This window comes from Camellia sinensis, chromosome 11 (genome assembly GCF_055761805.1).
Source record: "Camellia sinensis isolate YWXY chromosome 11, ASM5576180v1, whole genome shotgun sequence".
Taxonomy (NCBI): domain Eukaryota; kingdom Viridiplantae; phylum Streptophyta; class Magnoliopsida; order Ericales; family Theaceae; genus Camellia; species Camellia sinensis.
Window position 1 is genome coordinate 21,148,177 of NC_138971.1, and position 22,992 is coordinate 21,171,168.

General features: G+C 33.2%; 1 protein-coding gene across 13 annotated transcripts in view; it reads right to left on the reverse strand.

Moving 5' to 3' along the window:
- The window catches only part of LOC114274207 (UPF0725 protein At4g28920), a 43,729-nt gene that overhangs the window by 20,253 nt on the left and 484 nt on the right, over positions 1-22,992 (reverse strand). For 2 of the 13 annotated variants that reach the window (XM_082893654.1, XM_082893655.1), the window contains exons 1-3: positions 2,969-3,392; positions 2,710-2,841; positions 2,337-2,533 (exon numbers count right to left, since the gene is read on the reverse strand). In XM_082893654.1, coding sequence (XP_082749780.1) covers positions 2,342-2,533; positions 2,710-2,841; positions 2,969-3,244 — 600 coding nt within the window. In that variant the 5' untranslated portion in view covers positions 3,245-3,392 and the 3' untranslated portion in view covers positions 2,337-2,341. Of the gene's footprint in view, positions 1-2,336; positions 2,534-2,709; positions 2,842-2,968; positions 3,456-15,808; positions 16,051-17,178; positions 17,240-17,667; positions 17,984-22,419; positions 22,617-22,799; positions 22,932-22,992 lie in introns of those variants that run through there. The other 11 variants (XR_003633332.2, XR_003633331.2, XR_014343647.1 and 8 more) reach the window with 11 other exon arrangements.

Consider the following 22,992-nt stretch of genomic DNA (forward strand, 5'->3'; position numbering starts at 1 on the left):
GACAATGTACCCATTTCAACAAAAAAAAAAACCCAAGGGGTTGGCCTGGTAGCAAGGCCTTAGGTCTTGAGGGTGCACTCCCTCCAAGGTTTAGGGTTCGAAGCCTCTTACGTGCTAACAATTCCTTAAGACCATCTGACTAGGGCAAAACTCTTGAATTAACTGTGGTGCACTTGCAAGAAACTCCTTGCCGAGGACCTGTGCACCCCTGGAGATTAGTTAGGTTTTGATCCGGACACCCCGGTGCCAATCAAAGAGGTACCCATTTCAAATTAATGGTTTCTCTTATTCTGGTTTTGGATGTAGCTCTCTATTTGCCAAGTATAATTTGTATATAACAAGTATTGCATTTTGGGATTCCCTTGTCATTCCGCACATACCAATTGGATATATGTATATGTATACCAGTGCATACATAATTGCTACAATTTGCATATATATGTGTATCGAAGAAGTATGAACACTTCTACCGACACGACATGACACTAGTCGAACACTTCCTAACTCTTAAACACATGAAACACGTTATATACAAAAATTGTCCTAGAACCACTAATATAATATTTAAAAATGTCATATAATAAAAATGTCCTACATTTTTGAAAATTGGCATGTTCGTGTGTCTGTGTCTGTATCCGTACTTTTTAGTTGGAAACTAAAGTTAGAAGTGTAAATAAGGCTGAAAAAGGTGTCCAATTACAATGATCCACTTTTGAAAGAATATGGATCCTATGGGATCAAGATATGCTGAATGTAATGTGCATTAGCATGAATGACCAGCACCCATGGTAGGTTTGTGGGGCTCTGTTAAATGGCCCAGGTACATGCACGACTCCAATGACTGATTTGTGAGGGCTGAGTTCGATGATCTTAAATATTGAGGAAAGCAATTCGCATGAACAAATGGTCAGGTGCTTCGGGAGAATGATAGAGCTCTCATCAATGAGGCTTGGACCATGAAAGTCCCGATGGCTGAGGCAAAATTCCTCCCTGCAGGAATATGTGGCCATCATAGCCCTATCTCGGTTAAAGTGCTGCCTGCCCCTATTAAGCAAAAGAAGAACTTCACATTTTTCAGCTGTTGGGCTGACCACCCTCAATTTTTTGTTATTATTGCCAGGGTTTGGAGAAACCATGTTCGGGGCACTCCCATGTTTTGTCCATGCCAAAAGCTGAAAATGCTAAAAGTTGAGTTGAAGAAACTAAACCAATTTAACTATGGTGACATCTCAAAGAAGGTGGAGAAAGTTAGATCTCAAATTTCAGGCAGCCCATAAAAGTTTTGATACCAACCCCAATGATGCAGATTTGATTGGGGTGGAGAAAAGAGCAACTATATTTAATGAGCTGTGCCGGAATGAGGACAGCATACTAAAGCAGAAGGCTTGAGTTCAATGGTTCAATTTGGGGGACCAAAACAATCCATTATTTTTCATTTTTATTTTTTATTTTGATTGGCAATGGGATGTCTGGATCAAAGCCCGACTAATCCCCAGGAGTGCACAAGCCCTCGGCAAGGAGGAAAAAAACTCCATTATTTTTCAAGTTATCAATCAAAGAAGGGGCAGAAATATGATTATGGGTATAACAAGGGATGATGGAGTTTCCATTACTGATGATGCCAAGTAAATGCTAAGATTATTACCTATTTTCAGAACCTGCTAGGCTATAATGGAGACGGTGCTGGGCAAGCATAGAAGACATGAACTTGTACTGAAAGTGATCAACTAAATGATGCACAGAAACAGAAATTGGACATGGATGTTGCCGTTGAAGGGATTAGAGAAACCTAGTTCTCTCAAAGATGAGAAATCTCCCGGCCCCAATGGCTATAGTGCCATGTTCTTCAAGATAGCTTGGCCTGTCATTTATAACAACGTATTTTATTCTATTACATCTTTCCTTTTCTTTTCTTTTTTCAATTCTGATGATGCTATCTTGAAAGAAATTACGTCTACTCTAATCACTTGGTTCCTAAGGTCCCTAATCCTACAAAACTAAATGAGTATGACCCATTTCTTGCTGCAACACAACACCCTATACAAGTGTACCTAACAACAGATTGAAGTCCCCCCTCCCATCTATTATTGATCCAGCCCAATCAGCCTTTGTTTCAAGCTTGATTCATATTAAACACAAAAGGTATTGAACCGATCAATTACCACACAATTCCATTAGGACAAATATGCCACCAAAGCAAACAAAACTTGATATCAACATGGAATATAATTGATATAAAAGCAGTATAAATGTCAACACAGAAGGCATGGAAAGGTGCCAGACCAATAAACATCATTACATAGGTACTAATGATATACCCAAAGTAGTTAATTTACCTCGATTATGTGCTAGATTTCAGCCTAGAAATGACTACTTCAATGTGGGCAATCCCATCCCAGACACAAGCTTGAAATTCCATAGTACCGCCATCAACCGCAGCAGCATCCCTGACATCAAGGGTAATATAATACAAAAAACCAGCAACACCAGCGACGTTGACCTTGACAACCTTCACAAACTCCAAATTCGTATGCTGCACACATATTTTACCATATATATGAACAACAGAGCTAATTAAAAACATTGTCTAATATATGTCTATATGTTATATATATATATATATATATATATTCTCAATAAATAAAATAAAAAAAGCACACACACAACACACAAAACAAAACAGAACTTCAATTGAATAAAGAAATACACCTCTTTCTCATTGTATTCCTTAAGAGCTAATTCGGAAAAAGATTTGAGGTCGTCGGCAATGTCATCGAAATTATAAAGAGGGGCTGTTGTACCGCAAGCAAAGGAGCGTGGGAACGACATCACATCAAAGCCCTGTTTGTATATGTATGTATGTATGTAAAGCCCACAAATTAATAATACAATAATAATAATAATAATAATAATATATGATTTGAAGAAAATTGAGATAAATGAAAAACGAAAACAAAAACAAACTTACATCGCTTTCAGTGATCTGTCGATTATATTCTTGGTATTCCCTATCAGTAAACTCATGCCTTCCATCACTGTCATCTTCCACATCTGAATCATCGTAGTTATAGAATACAACTTTTGATCTAGGGTCTTCTTTTTCTTTTTCTTTTTCTTTTTCTTCTTCTGCTGACGAACAAAGCGGTGGTGGTGAACCGTAATCCTCGCACCTTTGCTTCTTTGCCGGTGAATCTCTAATCTCCCATTTGGAATCGTTCTTTTCGATGCACAGATCGGAAGCCATACACACCTTCCAGCACAGATAATATGTCAACGACAATGAAAACCTAGACAACCGACGGACAAGGGAACTCAACCCAACCTAAAACAAAATAACCAGACGAGATACAAAATGAAATAGGGCCGTGGGCTCATCTACCTTTAAATAGAATTGAGGTAAAAAAATGAAGTATGATGTTAGGGCCCTTAAGAAAAATGCTTGGGATTTTTTTTTTTTCTTTTTTTGGAACCCTCACAATTCCATTGAATCTCAACTATTGATGTATACTGGAATCTACTCATATATGTATGGAGCCCACGCCATCAATTGTTAAGATCTAATAGGGATTGTGGGATTAAAAAAAAAAAAGGTCTCAATTATTGTTGAGATCTTAAATAATTTATTAAAATTTTTATATGGGAGTGAGATTTATATATATATATATATATATATGTGTGTGTGTGGATTTGTGTGGATCTTATGTGTATGTAAAATGTTTGGCAATTATTTGAAATCTGTAGTATTTTTTAAAAATTAAAATAGAAAGGCCAAATTTTTTAAACTTTTTAAAAATTCGATATCCAGCTAATGGATTGACTAATTTCATCATTCACTAACGTGTTTAATTAAAGTCGGGACTTTTGCCCCTATCCTCAAAAAATTATATGCACTTACAAACCATAGAGAATGCACACCTTCATATCTTACATCTAGACCACCAGATCAAACTTTTCAAAATTTTATTTTACTCTCTAGTGATTTAAGACTCTAGTATAATTAAGGATAGAAATAAAATATAGAATACAACTAAATTAAAGGAGGATTTATTGAAAATTTTCTTTTCATGTACTAGTATCTTAATTAACCTATAAGATATTCTTAGTCAATGAAATTTCACTGTGAAAAGTTTCATTGTAAATGTAAAGACATTTACATTTTATATTAAGCTTTAATTGAATTAGTTAGTGAAATTTCACTAACATAATGAAAATTTAATTGACGTCACGGTTGTTTGGAGTTTGCTTATTTAGTGCATTTTTAGACTTTTTAAGAAAAAGTGTTAAAAAAATAAAAATGTGGTATAATCCAAATAAAAGTGCACTTATAAAAAAATAAGTACACTTATTTAGTGAATTTCCAAATAATGAAAATTTTCCAATCTTTTGCAATTTTAGTGATATTGGTCAAAGAAATTTCACTAATTTAAAGACAGTGAAATTTCTAACCTTGTGTAACAATCAATGAAATTTCACTTTACTATAAAGTCGCATTAGAAAGAGGTCACATGTAATCGACGATGGACACCAGCAGTCGATGGCTGTTGATGGAAGTCAAAGGTGAATGAGTAATAAAACTACGTTAAGGATAATTTTATCCAAAAAAAAAAATTGTGTCCTCAAATTAACAAGTATGTTTTAATTGTCTTTAAACTAAAAAAAAATAATCAGTTATGGAACTCGAAAAATAACCCATGTTTTTATTGGGGATTTTTTTTTTCCAAGTCCATTAGTATTTATAAGTCTATAGGACATATATTTGGATGTTATTTACCTTCGTAGTTATTACATTATATGTTATAGATTCAAATCTTAAAGATTCTGAAGATATACTCACATGTAATTCACCTTTTGTAATCTTATAATGGATTGAATGAAATATAATCGAAAGTGTGGAGGTTATAATATGATTAACGATGTGTTAGAGATAATTTATCACTTCCGGATGATTAATACAATTGATATTTGGAGTGTATAATGAATATGGATGAGTCGAGTCTTATGAAATTGAGGGCGTTACAGTTATCGTTAATTTTTCTATCGAAACTAACAGAAGTATCATAAATCACCATTATTTAGAATAAGTTTAGTTTCCTGAAAAAGTAAAGGGTAATTCTATTTACACCACTAATTCAACTCATTACACCATTCAATTTGAATTTATTTTATTTTATTTTATTTTATTTTTATTTTTATTTTTTTGTTACATTGCAATCCTTGTATAAAATTACAAAAATATGAGATGATCGGATATCGGTAATTATATTTTTAAATCAAATTTGTATTGCAAAAATGAATAGTTATTTTTGAAATTATTTTTATCATCTATTTTTGTAAAACAAATAGGAAAATTTAGTCAAAACCCCTCAATTTGACTCTCGTTTGATGAAAATGATAGTCCAATATATTTTGCTTCATAAACGCTCTAAGGAGGAGGCACGTAATTGAACAAGAATAAAGTAAAATATCTTTTTCTTTTTTTTCTTGAACAATATTGTCAGAATAACATGTTATTGTGAGATAGAGTGGCATGTTACTGTCAAACAGAGTAACATGTTACTGTCAAACAGAGTAACATGTAACTGTTTACATCAATTTGGACAGTAATAAATTATTATTATTATTTTAAGAATTTCATAGTCAAAATGGATCTTATTTGATAGATTTTAATGAGAAGATTCCAAAAATACTAATTTTATTTAAAATTTACTTCTAGATCAAAAGTTATATTATTTTAAAGTTTAATATTTTAGTAATAATGGTATGTATTAGACTTTTCAATGAAATTTTTTGTGCTTGTCATTAATGTATTAAAGTTTTATTATTATGAGGAGACTTTGACCAAATCCCCCAAACAAATATGATTCAATCATTTTGATTTTTTACATAAATATTTTACTTGTTAAAATGTGAACAGTTAAGATTACTAAAATTGATCCCAAAATAGGCCTATCAAGATAAAATGCTCGCCAAACCCTATATATATTATAACACAACGCTTTTAATTAACCTTTGTTCATAATATATGCCGGAAAATATGTATGCAGAATAGGAATCTAGAGTTCGTGAAAGTTGTGAAGGCAAACATGGCAGTTTGTGCTGGTCTAGGTATTATATTACCTTTAACGTCAAGGATGCCAATGTTGTTGTTGATGGTGGTACTATGGAATTTCAATTGTGTCTAAGATGGGGTCGGCCATCCTCACATACTAATTAGTAGGCCAAAAATTAGCACCTAGCCAGGGTGAATTATGCTTATTGGTCTGATAACTTTCTATGCCTTCTCTATTGGCATTTATTTTCCATGTTGATATCAAGTTTTGTTTGGTTTAGTGGCATATTTGTCTTATGCTTATTTGATGATGTTTAGTAAGTATTTATAGAAGCTAGATAACAATTTGAAGCGTACAAGGTTTGGATTTCTTGAAACATTCTTATATTTGTACATTCTAATTACTAGCTTTGTTTTCAAATTTTTTTTTTTTTGGAAATGAAAACGAAAAATTTGTTTGAAATACTTTTTTTATTTAAAAAGAAAAAAACAATCAAGTTCAAAATTTCAAAATTTGTAAAAAAAAAAAATGTTTTCATTTGTTTTGAAATTAAGTTTTCATTTGCCTTGTAGGAGCCCTAACTAATAGCGAGGTCTTGTAGGAGCCTTGGGCTCTCCACTGCTCGCAGAAGACAGCAAGGTCTTGCATTACGGAGCTGAACGAAATGAGTTCTCCTGTTGTGAGTGAGCGAGTGTTTGCTGGGTTTGGTGTTGACGATGGAAGAAGGGGGTTGGGAAGGAAAATTGATGGTCGGCATGAGCACCGATGTTGCTGTCGGCGTAGGTGAGAAGATAAAAGAGAGAGGAGTGAAAAAATAGGAGCATATAAAGAGAGAAAATAAGAGAGAGAAAATAAGAGTGAGAAATAGGAGTGTGGGTAAGGAGAGAGAGAGAGAGAGGGGGTTGGGCGAGTGGGCAATTTTTTAGACCAAAGCTCTCCACTTCAATCGGGCTAATTCAAACATCACAATTTGTGTGGATAAAATATTTATTTTTATTTTAGGTGCATTTGCAAATTAATTAATACAATCAAAAGGTCAAATAAACATTGTGATTTTGGTCCTTTAAACTATTGGAGGGTGTATTTAATTTCACTATTTTAATTTTGAGAGTCTTTGGAGTTGTTGTATTTTGGTTTTGGAGGAGTACAATTTGATTTAATCTTGTTGGGATTGTTCCTTCATGTTTGTTTACGTTGAAAAGTTGTTTGGGAACATAGAAATCTTGTTTTGGGGTCGACACCAGTCTGAAAGGGTCGACCCTTGTATGTTGCAGAATCTGGGTGTTAGTTGCTGGAATTTAGTATCGACCCTTCCTATCTAAGGGTCGACACCTTGCCTGTTGCATAGATTGCTTTTCTTCCTAAAGAGTCGACACCTCTGCCCGAAGAATCAACACCTGTGTGTAATTTTCAGCTTTTTAGGCTGGTTTGGGCCCTACTTTTGGGGGTTTTTGACTTGTTCTTTTCATTTGGCTTTGGGGCTTTTGTTCTATTATTACCTTGCTACTACAAATAGGCTCCAAACATATATTCATTTCACTTTTTCTTCTCTTTTCTCTCTCTCAAGCCGTGAGTTCTCTCCTCTCTCTCAAAACTCAAACTTTTTCACTCAAGATCTTTAGATCTACTCACCTAGAGTGATCTTTTCACCTTGATCCTTTGGGAAAGATTGTAGATCTCGTCAAGGGCTTCCTTTTGGTCCAAATAGTTCGTGGTTTCGTCGCCGGTGATTTTTGGGTCGTCATCTCTTTGCTTCAAGAGGTAGGGGTTTCTAGTTCTCCTTCAATACTCTCATTCATAGATAGATTTGTGGTATTTTCTTTATACAAATACAAAGTCTATATTTTTATGTATATTGTGATTAATCATGAGATTGGGGGTTAGGGTTTGAAGAGTTGGGGTTTATTTGTTGGGGTTTACTTGTTGGGTTATGGTTTGGGTCACGAGTTTGGGTGTAAAAGTAGTAGAAGGGTTGGAATAAAATGTGTTTGGTGAAAAGCTTTAATTTCTCTTGAAAACTCTCATTTGGTTCATGAAGATAGCTGATGGTTTTGCTTAAATTGGAAGTAGTATCATGAAATTGAGGTGTTAAATTACTCATATACAAGTTAATTGAAATTGTAAAGAATTTGAAAATTTATGTAAAAGTTGCGATTGAACTCTTATTGTTGATGTTTTAAATTATGTTATAATATGAAACCAAACTTGGAGAAAGAAATGGCTAATGGTATGGATGATATGAGCTTTGTGATGAAATGATGATGTGGAGGTTTAAGAGTTGTAGTGGATTATATCGAATTGTATTGAATGGTGTTAAAATGGTTGTGTTGAATTTTGTTGTGTGTTATGTTGAATTACTTTGAGTTATGTTGAAACGTGTTGAGTTGTGTTGAGTTTGGTTGAGTTATGTTATGTGGAGTTGAGTTGTGTTAAGTTGAGTTGTGTTGGGTTGTGTTGTGTTATGTTGGTACCCGCGCGAGGAGTTGAGAAAGGTTTTTTGGGGGCCCGTGTCCCGCTGTATAATAGCGGCCAATGTGAGAGTGGTTTTGAATTAAAGGTGCCCAAATGCCCTGTTTAGGCTTATCGCTGGATGAATGTGGAAAAAATATTTTTGAGTGTCTATACAGTCCCACCGTATAATAGTCGGCAAAAGTGGAAAAAATTATTTTTGGGTGTCCATACAGTCCTGCTGTATAATAGCCGACAAATGTGGGAATAGTTTTAAAATGGAAAATGTTTTTGGGGGTTCACATCCTGTCGTATGACAGTCGGTAAATATGGAAAAACGTGATTTTTGGAAAAATATGGTTTTTGAGAAAAGGGTTTTTGAGAGTTCACTTCCCGCCGTATAATAGCCGGCAAAAGGTGGAATGTGCCATGAATTGGGCGCCCACTATCCCGTCGTATCAAGTCGGCAAAAGGTGAAATGTGTTGAGGTCGGTGATGATATGCATGACTTCTAATGGACTTGTGAAATTACCATTTGATGTGTAATTTGGTATGGAAAGGAAATGCATATAGAAATTATTTAAAAATGATGGATAAGGAAATAGCAACTGGATAAGGGGTTGGTGATAATGAATTCATCGGGTTATTTGTAACTATAAGGAAAGATCAAGAGTTTTGTTTTGTAAGTAATGGAGAAATTGAATAAAAAGGGTTTATTATCCTTGTGATATGTTGAATTATAATTGATAATGCAAATGTGGATGTGACGTAGTTGTGATATGTTGAATTATAATTGATAATGCAAATGTGGATGTGATGTAGTTGTTAAACAAGTAGGAGTTGAGTGTAAGAGAACTGCTATTGAATATAAAGGTGATTTGGATTTTTGCGTTAAGAAGTTATAGCAATAATGGATCTACAGGTGGAAATGGAGTGTATGAGGGCAATTTTTGAGTATTAAGGGAACTTGAACTTGAGGTTATGGTGTTATAATAACTGTAATTAGTAAAAAGGAAAAAGGGGAATAAAAAGAAGAATATTAAGATGGAAATTAAATGAGGAATATTTTGGAATTAGTTAATAAATTTAAAATAATGTTGTTCCCTTAACATAATTGTTTTCAAAAAGGATTTATGGTTTTCTGATGATAAGGGAAAATTTTTATGGTTGAAAGTTTTCCTTAATTATTCAAATAAATTTTGAGAAAAAGGCACTTTACGTATGATATTTTGAAATTACGAAACATCACCTTACTATATGGTATCATCCTGCATGCATGATCATTTCTATCTATGTGTTAGTTATTGTTGTGGAACTATGAAATTCCTACTGGGCAATTATGCTCATCCCTGGTTGGAGAGTTAAGAAGTTCATATATCTTTTATGTGTAATTTTATAGTAGATGTGAAGGAAATGAATTCTGTACATTAACGTTTGTAATTATGCATTTGTAGTTCCGTAGTGGAAGTTGGCATGTATTATTATTGTTGTATTCATTGCGAGAGAGAACACGTGTTATTATGTTTCTATTACCCGAGGGCAATAGATATTTGTAAATAAATAAATAAAAAAAGGGATCTAAATTAAAGGCTTTTGGTAATATTTCCGAGTAATTAAAATTAGGACGTGACAGATGAGGCAACTCCAAGCGATGTGGGACACATTCTAACGAGGGATTGGGCATTCTCCCGTTGTGACTTTCGGCCACCTTCCGACTCTCCTTGATAGCGAGGTCTTGCAGGAGCCCTAACTAATAGCAAGGTCTTGTAAGAGCCTTGGGCTTTCCACTACCCGTAAAAGATGGCAAGGTCTTGCATTTCGGAGCTGAGCGAAATGAGTTCTCCTGTTGTGAGTGAGAGAGTGTTTGCTGGGTTTGGTGTTGACGATGGAGGAAGGGGGTTGGGAAGGAAAATCGGTGGTCGGCATGAGCATCAATGTTGCTGTCGGCAGGTCAGCATAGGTAAGAAGATAAAAAAGAGAGGAGTGAAAAAAGAGGAGCATATAGGAGAGAGAAAACAAGAGAGAGAAACAAGAGTGTGGGTAAGGGGAGAGAGAGACAGAGGGGGGTTGGGCGAGTGGGCAATTTTTTAGACCAAAGCTCTCCACCTCAATCGGGCTAATTCTGACATCACAATTTGTGTGGATAAAATATTATTATTTTTATTTTAGGTACATTTGCAAATTAATTAATACAATCAAAAGGTCAAATAAACATTGTGATTTGAAGTATTAAAATGAATACAAATAAATGTCAATTGTGATTTGAAGTATTACAATGAATACAAATGTGAGTGGACAAAAGGGTTAACGATATCTGATTAAGTTAATTTTTTGCAAGTATGTTTTACTCGATGTATTCTAAAATGTGAACGATTTGGATCATCCAAATGGGTCCCAAATTGGAGCCATTGGACTGCACAACAGCCATTCCAAATCCATTTTTTTCACCTCAGATTTTAGTGAAAAAGGTGAAAGTTACTAAAATAACATATTTCCAAAACAATCCTAATATAGTCAAAAAGTTTTTAAAAAAATCAACTCATAAAAAAGTTTAAAATTCATTCTCTTTCATTTTATTTTTTGCCTGTTTTCAAGAAAAACACTTTTGTGTTTTTCTAAATATATTGGATTTTTTTCACTTTATATTTTAACTAAAAAATAAAAAAAAATATTTAAAAAAATCACCTTCCAAACAGGCCCTTTCAAAATGGTGCATTTTTAAGAGGTATTGGTCTAGAGATCACTTAATAGTTTACAATATTAGTAAATCTCATAAGTTTAGCATAACTACAATGGGCTCCCTTAAGATTTTAATTCATATAACAATTAGCTCAATTTTCATTAAAAATTTATTAGTCGTATAAATAAATAAATATATAATGTTGTCATCTCTTGTATATTGAAACGTACATTTCACATTGTATATCGTTGTGTTGCGCCTTCAAACCATTTGCATTAATTTTGATCTTTTTAAATTTTTTAAAAGAAAAATTTATATAATTATGTCAAAATTATAAAAATCACTATATTTTTTTCTAAACTTTAAGTTAGTTTCATGTAACTTACCCTTAAAAAAAGTCTTGAGATCCTTTCTATTGTTGGAAATCTATTGACGCAATGGTGGATTGGGAGTCCAGTGTTGTCCTTAAAAAAAACAAAAACAAAAAAAAAAAGAATTTTTTTATTTTTTATTTTTTTTAAGATTTGAGCACTCTGGATTAAAGTGGCGTTACACACCTAACCACAAACTCATTCACTAATTCTTCAACATCAATCGGTTTGGACACTTCAGCAAAATAGTTTTATTTTTTTCCTAAACCATTGGAAGAACTTGTTGTTAAACAATTCTGACTTTTTTATTTCACTAGTTGGCCCCCATGCAGTTATAATTAAGCTGCTTATTTATTAATTTTTTTATTATGACAAAAAAAAATTGCACCTCATATCACACCATCTATATTATATATTATGACAATTTTCATTCCGTGCGTGGCACAAATTTGCTGCTAGTATTTATAATACCAAAGGGTTAATAAAACATAAAAGTAAGAGAAAAAAAGCTTTATATAGAAAAGAGATACTCAAACATAAATATTTAAAAACTACACAGATATGGGTGCTTTGGCAACAAATTAAAAAGTCAGTTTTTAGCTTTTTACTCATTTTGAATCATATTACCTCTCACATTTTTTACTCACAAAAAAACAAAATAAACTAAAAAAACTAAAAACACCAGCTTTTTACTAACTTTCCAAAACACCACATAGTAAGATTTTGTATTATCAAGGCTTTATCCACGTTTGTTTTGCAATAGATATAATAATATATAATCTTAATTATATATATGTTTTACGTTATTAGTCGTAGTATTAAAAAATGCGTCAATTTTGTTACATAGAATGACTTCTAATCCGAATAATAAAATTTGTAACTAATAAATTAATAATCTTAATCCAAAATCCTATACTATAGTTCCCCAATCAAACAAGCCCCTAATCCTTGACTTTGGTGCAAAGAATTTGGCCAACCGATCACAAGCTGCATTGAAATTTGAAACTGTGGTAACTGTTTTCCCAAGATTAAAATTAGAACATGATTTTAACTGGGATTTGGAAAATAAAATGGAGGAAACAATGAAAATTTTAAGTTGCGTTTGGTAAAGTTTTAAAAATATAATTTGAGAGTATGAGCTGTATTTTGAATTTGTGAGGTTTGAAATTATGATTTGAGTGTGGAAAATTTATTTGGTAAAGAGTTTTGAATTGAGTAAGGAATTGTTGATGTGACAATTGATATTTGATACAAAAAATTACATCTCATAATCAAACATACAACTCAAAATTATTTTAAAGCACATAAATTTTTTTTAAAAAATTCAGAAAATATTTTTTTCGAATATATAAAAATTACCATATCAATTGAAAAAAAAAAAAATTTCACTATTCCGATCAACCGATGGGACGACCGGTTAGACAAAATTTGCAAAAAAAAAATTCCGAAAATCGCGCCTATCTCAGAGTTCTCTGCAGAGTTCGTTCCAAACATCATTTGCAAATGTAGGTGTAGAATCATGTTTCAAAAACACAACCAAAATTTGAATTTGAATTTTTTTTTTTTAAGAAAAGAAAGAAAGAACAGTACAATCATAATATTCTGTTAACTCAAAAAAAAAAAAAAAAAAAAACAAACAAACAGGTACAAGTAACCCAAGTGATATCTAAAATTGACAGTGGAAATATTAAATTCTACTTTATTGTTTTTGTTTCTATAATCACATTATTTCAAAGAAAATATTTAAGATTTCAATACAAAAAATTACAAAAGAATTACTAAAGACTCATAATCCAATGGTATCCATAGTTTTAAAAAACGGCCGGTACGTAGCATACCGGCCGATTCATACCGGAAAAACTAGGTCTCGTTACGGATACCCATCGGTATCGCGGTGTGACCGAAAATCGCAACCGTATCGGCTGATTCCCGTAATAGGTCGTAATCATTTTTCAAGCAGCGACGGGGGTATGGGATAGAAATAGGTGGATTGAGCCAACCTCTAGATTAAATAGTTAAATGATGAAATTGACCCTCAGATATATTACATTTATTTCTTTTATTTTTATAAACATATTGAATTGTTTTTTAAACCCGTATAAATTAATCTCGTGATATATAACAATCTTTTTTTTTTTCTTCTTCTTTTATATTAGCAAAATAATAAAAAGATATATACTTCTAATATTTAAAAGAAAAATAATACATAGCATCTATTTTTTTCATTTAATTGTTTTTTTAAACATGTATAAATTAATCTGATATGTCTCCTCCTCTTCTTTTTTTCCTTTTGTATTAGCAAAATCATAAATGAAAATATAATTCTAATGTTATACTTAAACAAAATTTAAAATGATCTTAGTAAAATAAAATAAAATAATAAATATCCACCCCCAAAAAATAAAATAAAATAAAAAATTTCAAATAAAAAAAAAAAATTTCAAAATTTAGTATTATCATTCTAAACAATTCAAAAGGATAAAATAGTCTTTTGAGAAGTCATCATTCTTCATAATTTCCTAATCAAACATGAGATTCACTAAAATAATCATTTCTAGACATCTAATCTCATGACAAAACAAATATGGGCTACACATCATTAAATATGTATAAATTAATCTCATGATATATTAGTCTTCTCTTCTTCTTTTTTTCCCCCTTTCGTATTAGCAATATCATAAATGAAAATATAATTCTAATGTCGTATTTAAACAAAATTAAAAATGATCTTAGTAAAATAATATAAATAAACTTCAAATAAAAAAATAAAATATATTTCAAATTTAGTATTGTCATTGTAAACAATTCAAAAGGACAAAATGATCCTTTGAAAAGTAACCATTCTTCATAATTTCCTAATGAAAAATGAGATTCAGTAAAAATAGCCCATGACATCTAATCTCATGACAAAACAAATAGGCCACACATCATTTCTAACTAAATAGTCCAAGAATTATTTACCCCAAGATTAATAATCCGTTGCATTACAATTCCCTTTTATCTAGTTCGCTCAAACAAACATGCCCCTAGTTGACTCGTCCTATCTATTTATTTATTTTTCTTTCTAAACTAAAGTAGTAGAAACGGTTTTTTGCTTTACTTAGGCCTCATTTGAGAACAGACTAATTTAATAACTTTTAAGCTATTTAGCTAAAATATAAGCTAAAAAAAATCAGTATGTTTGGGATGACTTTTTGACTTTTACGAAAATATGTGCAAAAAATAGAGAAAAAAAAGAATTTTTGATTTTTTGATATGAGTTGTTAGCTTTTTGATTTTTTTAGTGACTTTGACTTTTTGGTTAAAAAACCACTTGCCAAACGAGGCCTTAGTAAATTGAAGCAATAGAAACGGGCTTTAGTTATTATTTTAATTTGTTTTCCTAGTGTGAGATCTTTTCAATAAAAAAATATTTCTTTTAATTGGCTTATCTTATCTTACTTTTTTGTCCTTTTAAATTTTTGTTTTTCTTTGTAAAAACAAGTAGTAGAAATGGTTTTTTGCTTTACTTAGTAAATTGAAACAGAAGAAGCGGGGTCGGGTTTTAACCCTGTTAGGCGCACGGGTAGTTGTATAAAACGAGTATTGGAAAAAATCAAAATCGAAGATCAGGGACAGACTATAAAACACACCACTCCTCGCCCCGTTGTCATTCCTACTAATGAGGTTAGTCACTCCATAGGATCTATCTACATCACCTTAGGAAATACAGTTGCACAATGCATCTAGATCAATGCGATACTTCACAAACCACTCAAGTAGTCTCACCCTCTCATAAACATTGATTTGAGTCGTCGTTGCACTATAGATGTCAACAATGTGCAAAATAGTCTCAAAATAGTCATGAGATTCCCAACTGAGCCTAGGGTTTAATTCTCAAGCAATGCACTATCAACAAAATATGCGAAAAGGGGGGAATTCGATAATTATGCTGAAGTCACTCAAACAGATCATTTTCAATTCGTGCGAAACACAACATGTGGGCACCATTGTTTCACACTAAACACCAACCAGCCATAGGCACAGTAAACAGACATCAGTCTGTTTGACTTCCATCACATTGAAACAACTTCTGCAGACACCTCACACACTTTCAAATTTAACAGCATGCGTATCGAGCATCTCCATTGTTTAGGATGCTTTGGGCTTACGTTCTTTTACATGTTTAAAGTTAAAATACAACTTAGACAAGCAATCTACTCTAGTTGTTATGTGTCATACATTTCACTTGTCAAACAAAACATCATCGGACGACATTGTTTTATAAATATTAGTTTAGATATTAGCTTAGAATATTAATCTAGACATATACTAAATCAAGTAACAACATAATTGTCAATATCCAAAGTTTTTGACGTCAACAAAACCTTACCAACACAACCTACCACCACATGTACAAAGATTCTAATATTATATTCATTTTGTTTCATAGAAGCACACCTTTCCAACAACTGACTCGGACTCCATATGCATATTACCTTCGTGAAATCTTCAATCTCACCTGCAAGTAACCAAACTATACGATCAGCTTTAAAACAGAGGCATCTAAAGCCACCACTTGTTCACCAACGTTGGATTATACAAAACACTTTTATGGCTGTATAGTTTTATATGTGATCAAAGCAAATATGCAAGCGCTTGCAACATCAATTTTTTTAGTGTTCAGTTATTGCTTCACCCACTCTATATTTGCCAGTTATTAGTATAGATTTTATTCAAAATAAGATACAGCATAGCGCAGTCATTTGTTTAGATTATGGGCAACCCAAATTGGTGTTGGCTCTCAGAATCTCTAATCATTTCAAGTTGTATCCTCAACTTTTACTCGGCTATCTAAACATTTTCAGCTTGTAAATGCCAAGGCTAGTCTATGTAGGGGTGAGCATGACCCAGATTGGACCGGATTGGGGTAAAACCAAGACCAATCCGTTATCATTCCTGAAAAATTGGAACCAATCCAATCCGTTTAAATCATGGAACCAATCCGAACCAATCCATTTAAACACGGATTGGATCGGTTTAGGACCACAGATTCACATAATTAAATAACAAAAATATATATATAACACTCTAATTTCATAAAAACATAAACATAACGTTATACTAGTTCCACAATAGCAACATGTTATTTTATAATAGCGACATACTGTTCTAGAATTTAAATAACTATAAGAAAACTAGTTTCACCGTAAGTATTTAGACCATTACAAATTAAAACTAAACTAACAAACAAAAGTAATAAAAAAAGATATTATACAGATTTAGATTTAACTTTAGGTTTTATATAGAATAAGAGAAGATATTATGGGGAGGATGTATAATAAAAATATAGACTATTTGTATACGGTCCGGATCGGGTTCCAATTCAGAACCATGGGGTTCAATCCGGAACCAATCTGTGGACTACGGATTTTTAATTCTTCAATCTGGAACGAACTACGGATTCAAAAAATCAATCCAAACTTATCGGATTGGACTGGACTAGATCGGATTGCAGATTTTACGGATTTCTTGCTCAGCCCTAAGTCTATGTATGTCATTAAACTACCTTCTTGTAAAACATGACTAGTCAGTACACCAAATACAAGAAAAGTTGAAGATTGTTATTACACAAATTACAAACACAAACCTCATAGAAGGAAAGCTGATGAATTTTATTGCATTGAACGAGAAATTTGGGAAGTATCAAACTGAAATGAACAGTAAGAATAAATTTGAAACCATACATAACATAGATATGCTGAAGAAAAAATAAAAATGAAAAAGAATGTCGTTATAGCAGAAAACTCAAAATTAATTGTTAACAAACAATCAACGTGCTAATAAATAACACATAAATTAACCATCCACACACTTGGTTCAACTCGACTAAGACTTAATAAAAAAAAGGCGTTTTACCCTTGTTGAGGGGAGTTGTAAGCCTTTTTGAATTTTTATTAAATACAAAATTAATTTAATAATAATAATAATAAATAATAATAAATAAATAAATAAATAAATAATTAAAGAATACTGTCTCTATAGATATTTGAAGAGACGATACAGAAACAGAGAAACAACAAGAGAGAGAGAGAGAGAGAGACCCAACTTGAGAGAAAGACAGAGATAGACTTCGTACCTTGAAACCCTAGTTCGTTGGAGAAGATTCAAAGACTAATTCGAAGTTGTTGGGACTCTGATTTGAAGAAGATCGACTTATAAGGTAAATACTCTATCGTTTCCGTTTTTTATTTTTGAAATCTAACCCTTCAAAGGCTTGAGCCTCGCCATCGGATGCATAAAAAGAGCATAAAGCGCGAGAAATGCGCACGTCTCTGTGATTGAGGCATGTGCATAGCTGGAGTCTCACCTAAAAAAGAACGCATCTGTGCATTTTTGTTGCACCTCACCTCAAGATGCGCCTCAAGTCGCACCTCAATTGCGCCTTTGAAAACCTTGGTATAGAGAGAACGCTGATGTAATAAAATTCTAGTATGGCGTTTTCATAATAAAACTTTAAAAGGTAAAGGAGGAATATATGAAAAATAGGACTTTTCTAAAAATATTTATGAAAAGTAGGACTGAATTGTCATAATAAAAACAGGATAGGACTAAACTGTATTTCCATGGGAAGAGTAGGACTAATCTATTATTTTCCGAATAAGTAAACAAATAAGTATTCATAGAGGCGCTGAAGTTGGTCATTTTCATTTATTAATGATAAATTAATAGTGCTTCTGATACAAAGAGTGTGAAGTTCCTCATGGAGTGATGTCTTTTACTCGACCCTACCCACCACCTTGCTGGAAAAAAAGGTCCTAAGGGGAAGGAAGTGTGAATAGCAACCCATGAACTCATCAATAAAATTCAAGAAAGAAAAGGCCACCACCATATGTAATGTTAACATACTCTCTAATCTTAAATTAATCACTATGTATTCTGATTTCATGTTTGTAGAAGGAAGGGCAAGACCAAATTAAGACTGGCAAATACATACCTGACAAGAGAGAAAATCACTTTATTATTGTGAAGTCATGCTATATCATCCAATACTCATCTAATGTTTAGTCCAAAGATACACATTGTACTAAATTTGGTGGCAACAAAAAAAACAAGGTTAGTCTGAGAGCTTTAATTCCGTTAAGAATATTGTTTTTGACATGATCCATTTTACCCCATGTGGCATGGCCAAGAGCACTTTATCTCATGCCTTTTAAAAATAGCCAAATACCATCCATGTGATTTTGGTACTAAAGTGCTATCATTATATTTTCCATCTATACAGATAGATATTGTGAAACACGCACTTGTTAAGAGAATAGGATGAAAAAAAATTTATCAAGTCAAACTTAATCGTTGTCTTCATCTTCCCCTGCCATGTCCGTCCTCCTCCCTCACCTCCCTCGTCATTCCTCTTTGATTTGCTTTCTTACCTCCCATTCTTCTTCAAAAAATCCACACCAAGGACCTTGTCCCAGGACTTCCAGTCCAGCCTTCTCCTTTATAAAAGCCTCTATTTGCATCCCCACCCAATGTACAGTTGCTTCCTAGATTCATTCAACAGAGAAATCATTAACCCTGCATGTGTTTGTCTGGACGGACTGGATAAGGGGGGGATTGGAATCCCTCAGACTATTAGTCCTGGGATACATTGTCCCCCGACTATTTGGTTGAATTGGATTTGTATCCTATGTTTGTTTAGTCATGGGATTAGATGTCAGAAGATGACTATTTAGATGGATAAGATATGAATCCTATGGTTGTTTGGGATATTATGGAGAATGATAAATGTTCAAATGACTATTTTACCATTTTCAATTATTTACTAAGTAATAGCAATATTAAACATATCTTTAATATTTTAATCATTTTTAGCTAGATTAAATAAAAATTTATTTTATTTTATTTTTTACACAATTAAATAGATGTATTTTTAAAAAATTAAATAAATAAAATATCAATAAAATATATGTTATTTTTTTAATTAAAATTTTAAATAAATTTATTTTAAAAAATAATAATAAAATAAAATATAAACAAAATTTTAAAATAAAATATCTATAAAAAACTATTTTAAAAAATTAAATAAATAAAGCATCAATAAAAATTAAATAAAATTATTTTATTTTTAAATTGAGACATTTAAATTTTATTGAATTTTACTAAATATAATACATAATTAAATAGTACAGGGTTAAAATGGTCATTTCACCACCTAATCCCATATCCCCTTATCCCCCATTTGTGTCCCAACCCCCACCCCACATGGGACACAATAGTCCAATAGATTTAGGACTAATAATCCAGAGGGACTAATAGTCTGCTACAAAAATTTTGAACCAAACAATGGACTAATAGTCCAATCCCATACCTCAATCCCTCAAAACAAACACCACCTTAGAGTTCTTATGTAACATTTTCCCCAACTATAATGATCAGCACTCTACTTTTGATGATGCATTTGTGGACAATGTACCAATTTCAAAAAAAACCTAGGGTTGGCCTAGTGGCAAGACCTTGGGTCGGCGGAAGGGGGGAGGGGGGAAGGTGGGTGTGTGCTCTCTCCAAGGTTCCAAGGTTTAGGGATCGAAACCTCTTAGGTGCTAACAATTCCTTGAGACCATCGGACTGGAACAAAACTTTTGAATTAATTGTGGTGCACTTGCGAAAAATTCCTTGCTGTGGGCTTGTGCACCCTTGGGGATTAGTTAGGTTTTGATCCGAACACTCCGGTGCCAATCAAAAAAGTACCCATTTCAAATTAATGGCATCACTTATTCTTGTTTTGGATGTAACTCTCTATTTCCCAAGTATAATTTGTATATAACACATGTATTGCATTTTGGGATTCCCTTGTCATTCCGCACATACAAATTGGATATATGTATATGTATACTAGTGCATATATATTTCTTACAATTTGTATATATATGTGTATCTAAGAAGTATGAACACTTCTACCGACACGACACTCGTCAAACACTTCCTAACACATGAAACAAATTATATAGAAAAACTATCTTACAACAGCTAATATAATATTAAAAAATGTCATAATAAAAATGTCCTACATTTTTGAAAATTTGCATGTCCGCGTGTTTGTTCATGTTGAAAATTTGCATGTCCGCGGCCGCGTCCATGCTTCTCAGTCGGAAACTAAAGTCAAAAGTGTAAATAAGGATATGGCCTTTGAATTTATTACATAGAAGCTGAAAAAGGTGTCCAATTACAATGATCCACTTTGGAAAGAATATGGATCCTATGGGATCAAGACATACTGAATGTAATGTGCATTAGCATGAATGACCAGCACTCATGGTAGGTTTGTGGGGCTCTGTCAAGTGGCCCAGGTACATGCACAACTCCAATGACTGATTTGTGAGGGCTGAGTTCGATGATCTTAAATATCGAGGAAAGCAATTCACACGAACAAATGGTCAGGTGCTTCGGGAGAATGATAGACCTCTCATCAATGAGGCTTGGACCATGAAAGTGCCGATGGCTGAGGTAGAATTCCTCCCTGCGGGAATATGTGACCATCATAGCCCTATCTTGGTTAAAAGTGCTGCCTGCCCCTATTAAGCAAAAGAAGCCCTTAACATTTTTCGACTGTTGGGCTGACCACCCTCAATTCTTGGTTATGTTGCCAGAGTTTCGAGAAACCATGTTCTGGGCACTCCCATGTTTTGTCTATGCCAAAAGCTGAAAATGCTGAAAGTTGAGTTGAAGAAGCTAAGCCAATTTAGATATGGCGACATCTCAAAGAAGGTGGAGGAAGTTAGATCTCAAATTTGAGGCAGTTCATAAAAGTTTTGATACCAACCCCAATGATGCAGATTTGATTGGGGTGGAGAAAAGAGCTACAACTATATTTAATGAGCTGTGCAGGAATGAGGACAGCATACTAAGCAGAAGGCTTGAGTTCAATGGCTCAATTTGGGGGACCAAAACACTCCATTATTTTTCATTTTTATTTTTTATTTTGATTGGCAATGGGATGTCTGGATCAAAGTCCGACTAATCCCTAGGAGTGCACAGGCCGTCGGCAAGGAGTAAAACACTCCATTATTTTTCAAGTTGTCAATCAAAGAAGGGGCAGAAATATGATTATGGGTATAACAAGGGATGATGGAGTTACCATTACTGATGATACCAAGTAAATGCTAAGATTATTACCTATTTTCAGAACCTGCTAGGCCATAATGGAGGCAGTGCTGGGGCAAGCATAGAAGACATGAACTTGTACTGAAAGTGATCAGCTAAATGATGCACAGAAACAGAAACTGGACATGGATGTTGCCATTGAAGGGATTAGAGAAACCTAGTTCTCTCTCAAAGATGAGAAATCTCCTGGCCCCAATGGCTATAGTGCCTTGTTCTTCAAGATAGCTTGGCCTGTCATTTTATTTTATTACATCTTTCCTTTTCTTTTCTTTTTTTCAATTCTGGTGATGCTATCTTGAAAGAAATTACCTCTACTCTAATCACTTGGTTGGTTCCTTCCTAAGGTCCCTAATCCTACAAAACTAAATGAGTATGACCCATTTCTTGCTGCAACACAACACCCTAAACAAGTGTACCTAACAACAGATTGAAGTCCCTCCTCTTATTCACCCAAAAAAAAAAAGAGTCCCTCCTCCGATCTATTATTGATCCAGCCCAATCAGCCTATGTTTCAAGCTCGATTCATATTAAACACAGATTTTCTGTCAACAGAAAGGTATTGAACCGATCAATTACCACACAATTCCATTAGGACAAATATGCCACCAAAGCAAACAAAACTTGATATCAACACGGAATATAATTGATATAAAAGCAACATAAAGGTGCCAGACCAATAAAGATCATTACATAGGTACAAATGATATACCCAAAGTAGTTAATTTACCTCGATTATGTGCTAGTTTTCAGCCTAGAAATGAGTACTTCAGTGTGGGCAATCCCATCCCAGACACAAGCTTGAAATTCCGTAGTACCACCATCAACCGCAGCAGCATCCCTGACATCAAAGGTAATATAATACAAAAAACCAGCAACAACCGCTTTGTTTACCTTGACAACCTTCACAAACTCCAAATTCGTATGCTGCACACATATTTTACAATATATATGAACAACAAAGCAAATTAAAAACATTGTCTAATATATGTATATATGTTATATATATATTCCCAATAAAAAAAAAACACACACACACACACACACACACACACACACACACACAACACACAAAACAAAACAAAACTTCAATTGAATAAAGAAATACACCTCTTTCTCATTGTATTCCTTAAGAGCCAATTCGGAAAAAGCTTTGAGGTCGTCGGCAATCTCATTGAAATTAGAAAGAGGGGTTGTTGTACCGCAAGCAAAGGAGCGTGGGAACGACATCACATCAAAGCCCTGTTTGTATATGTATGTATGTATGTAAAGCCCACAAATTAATAATACAATAATAATAACA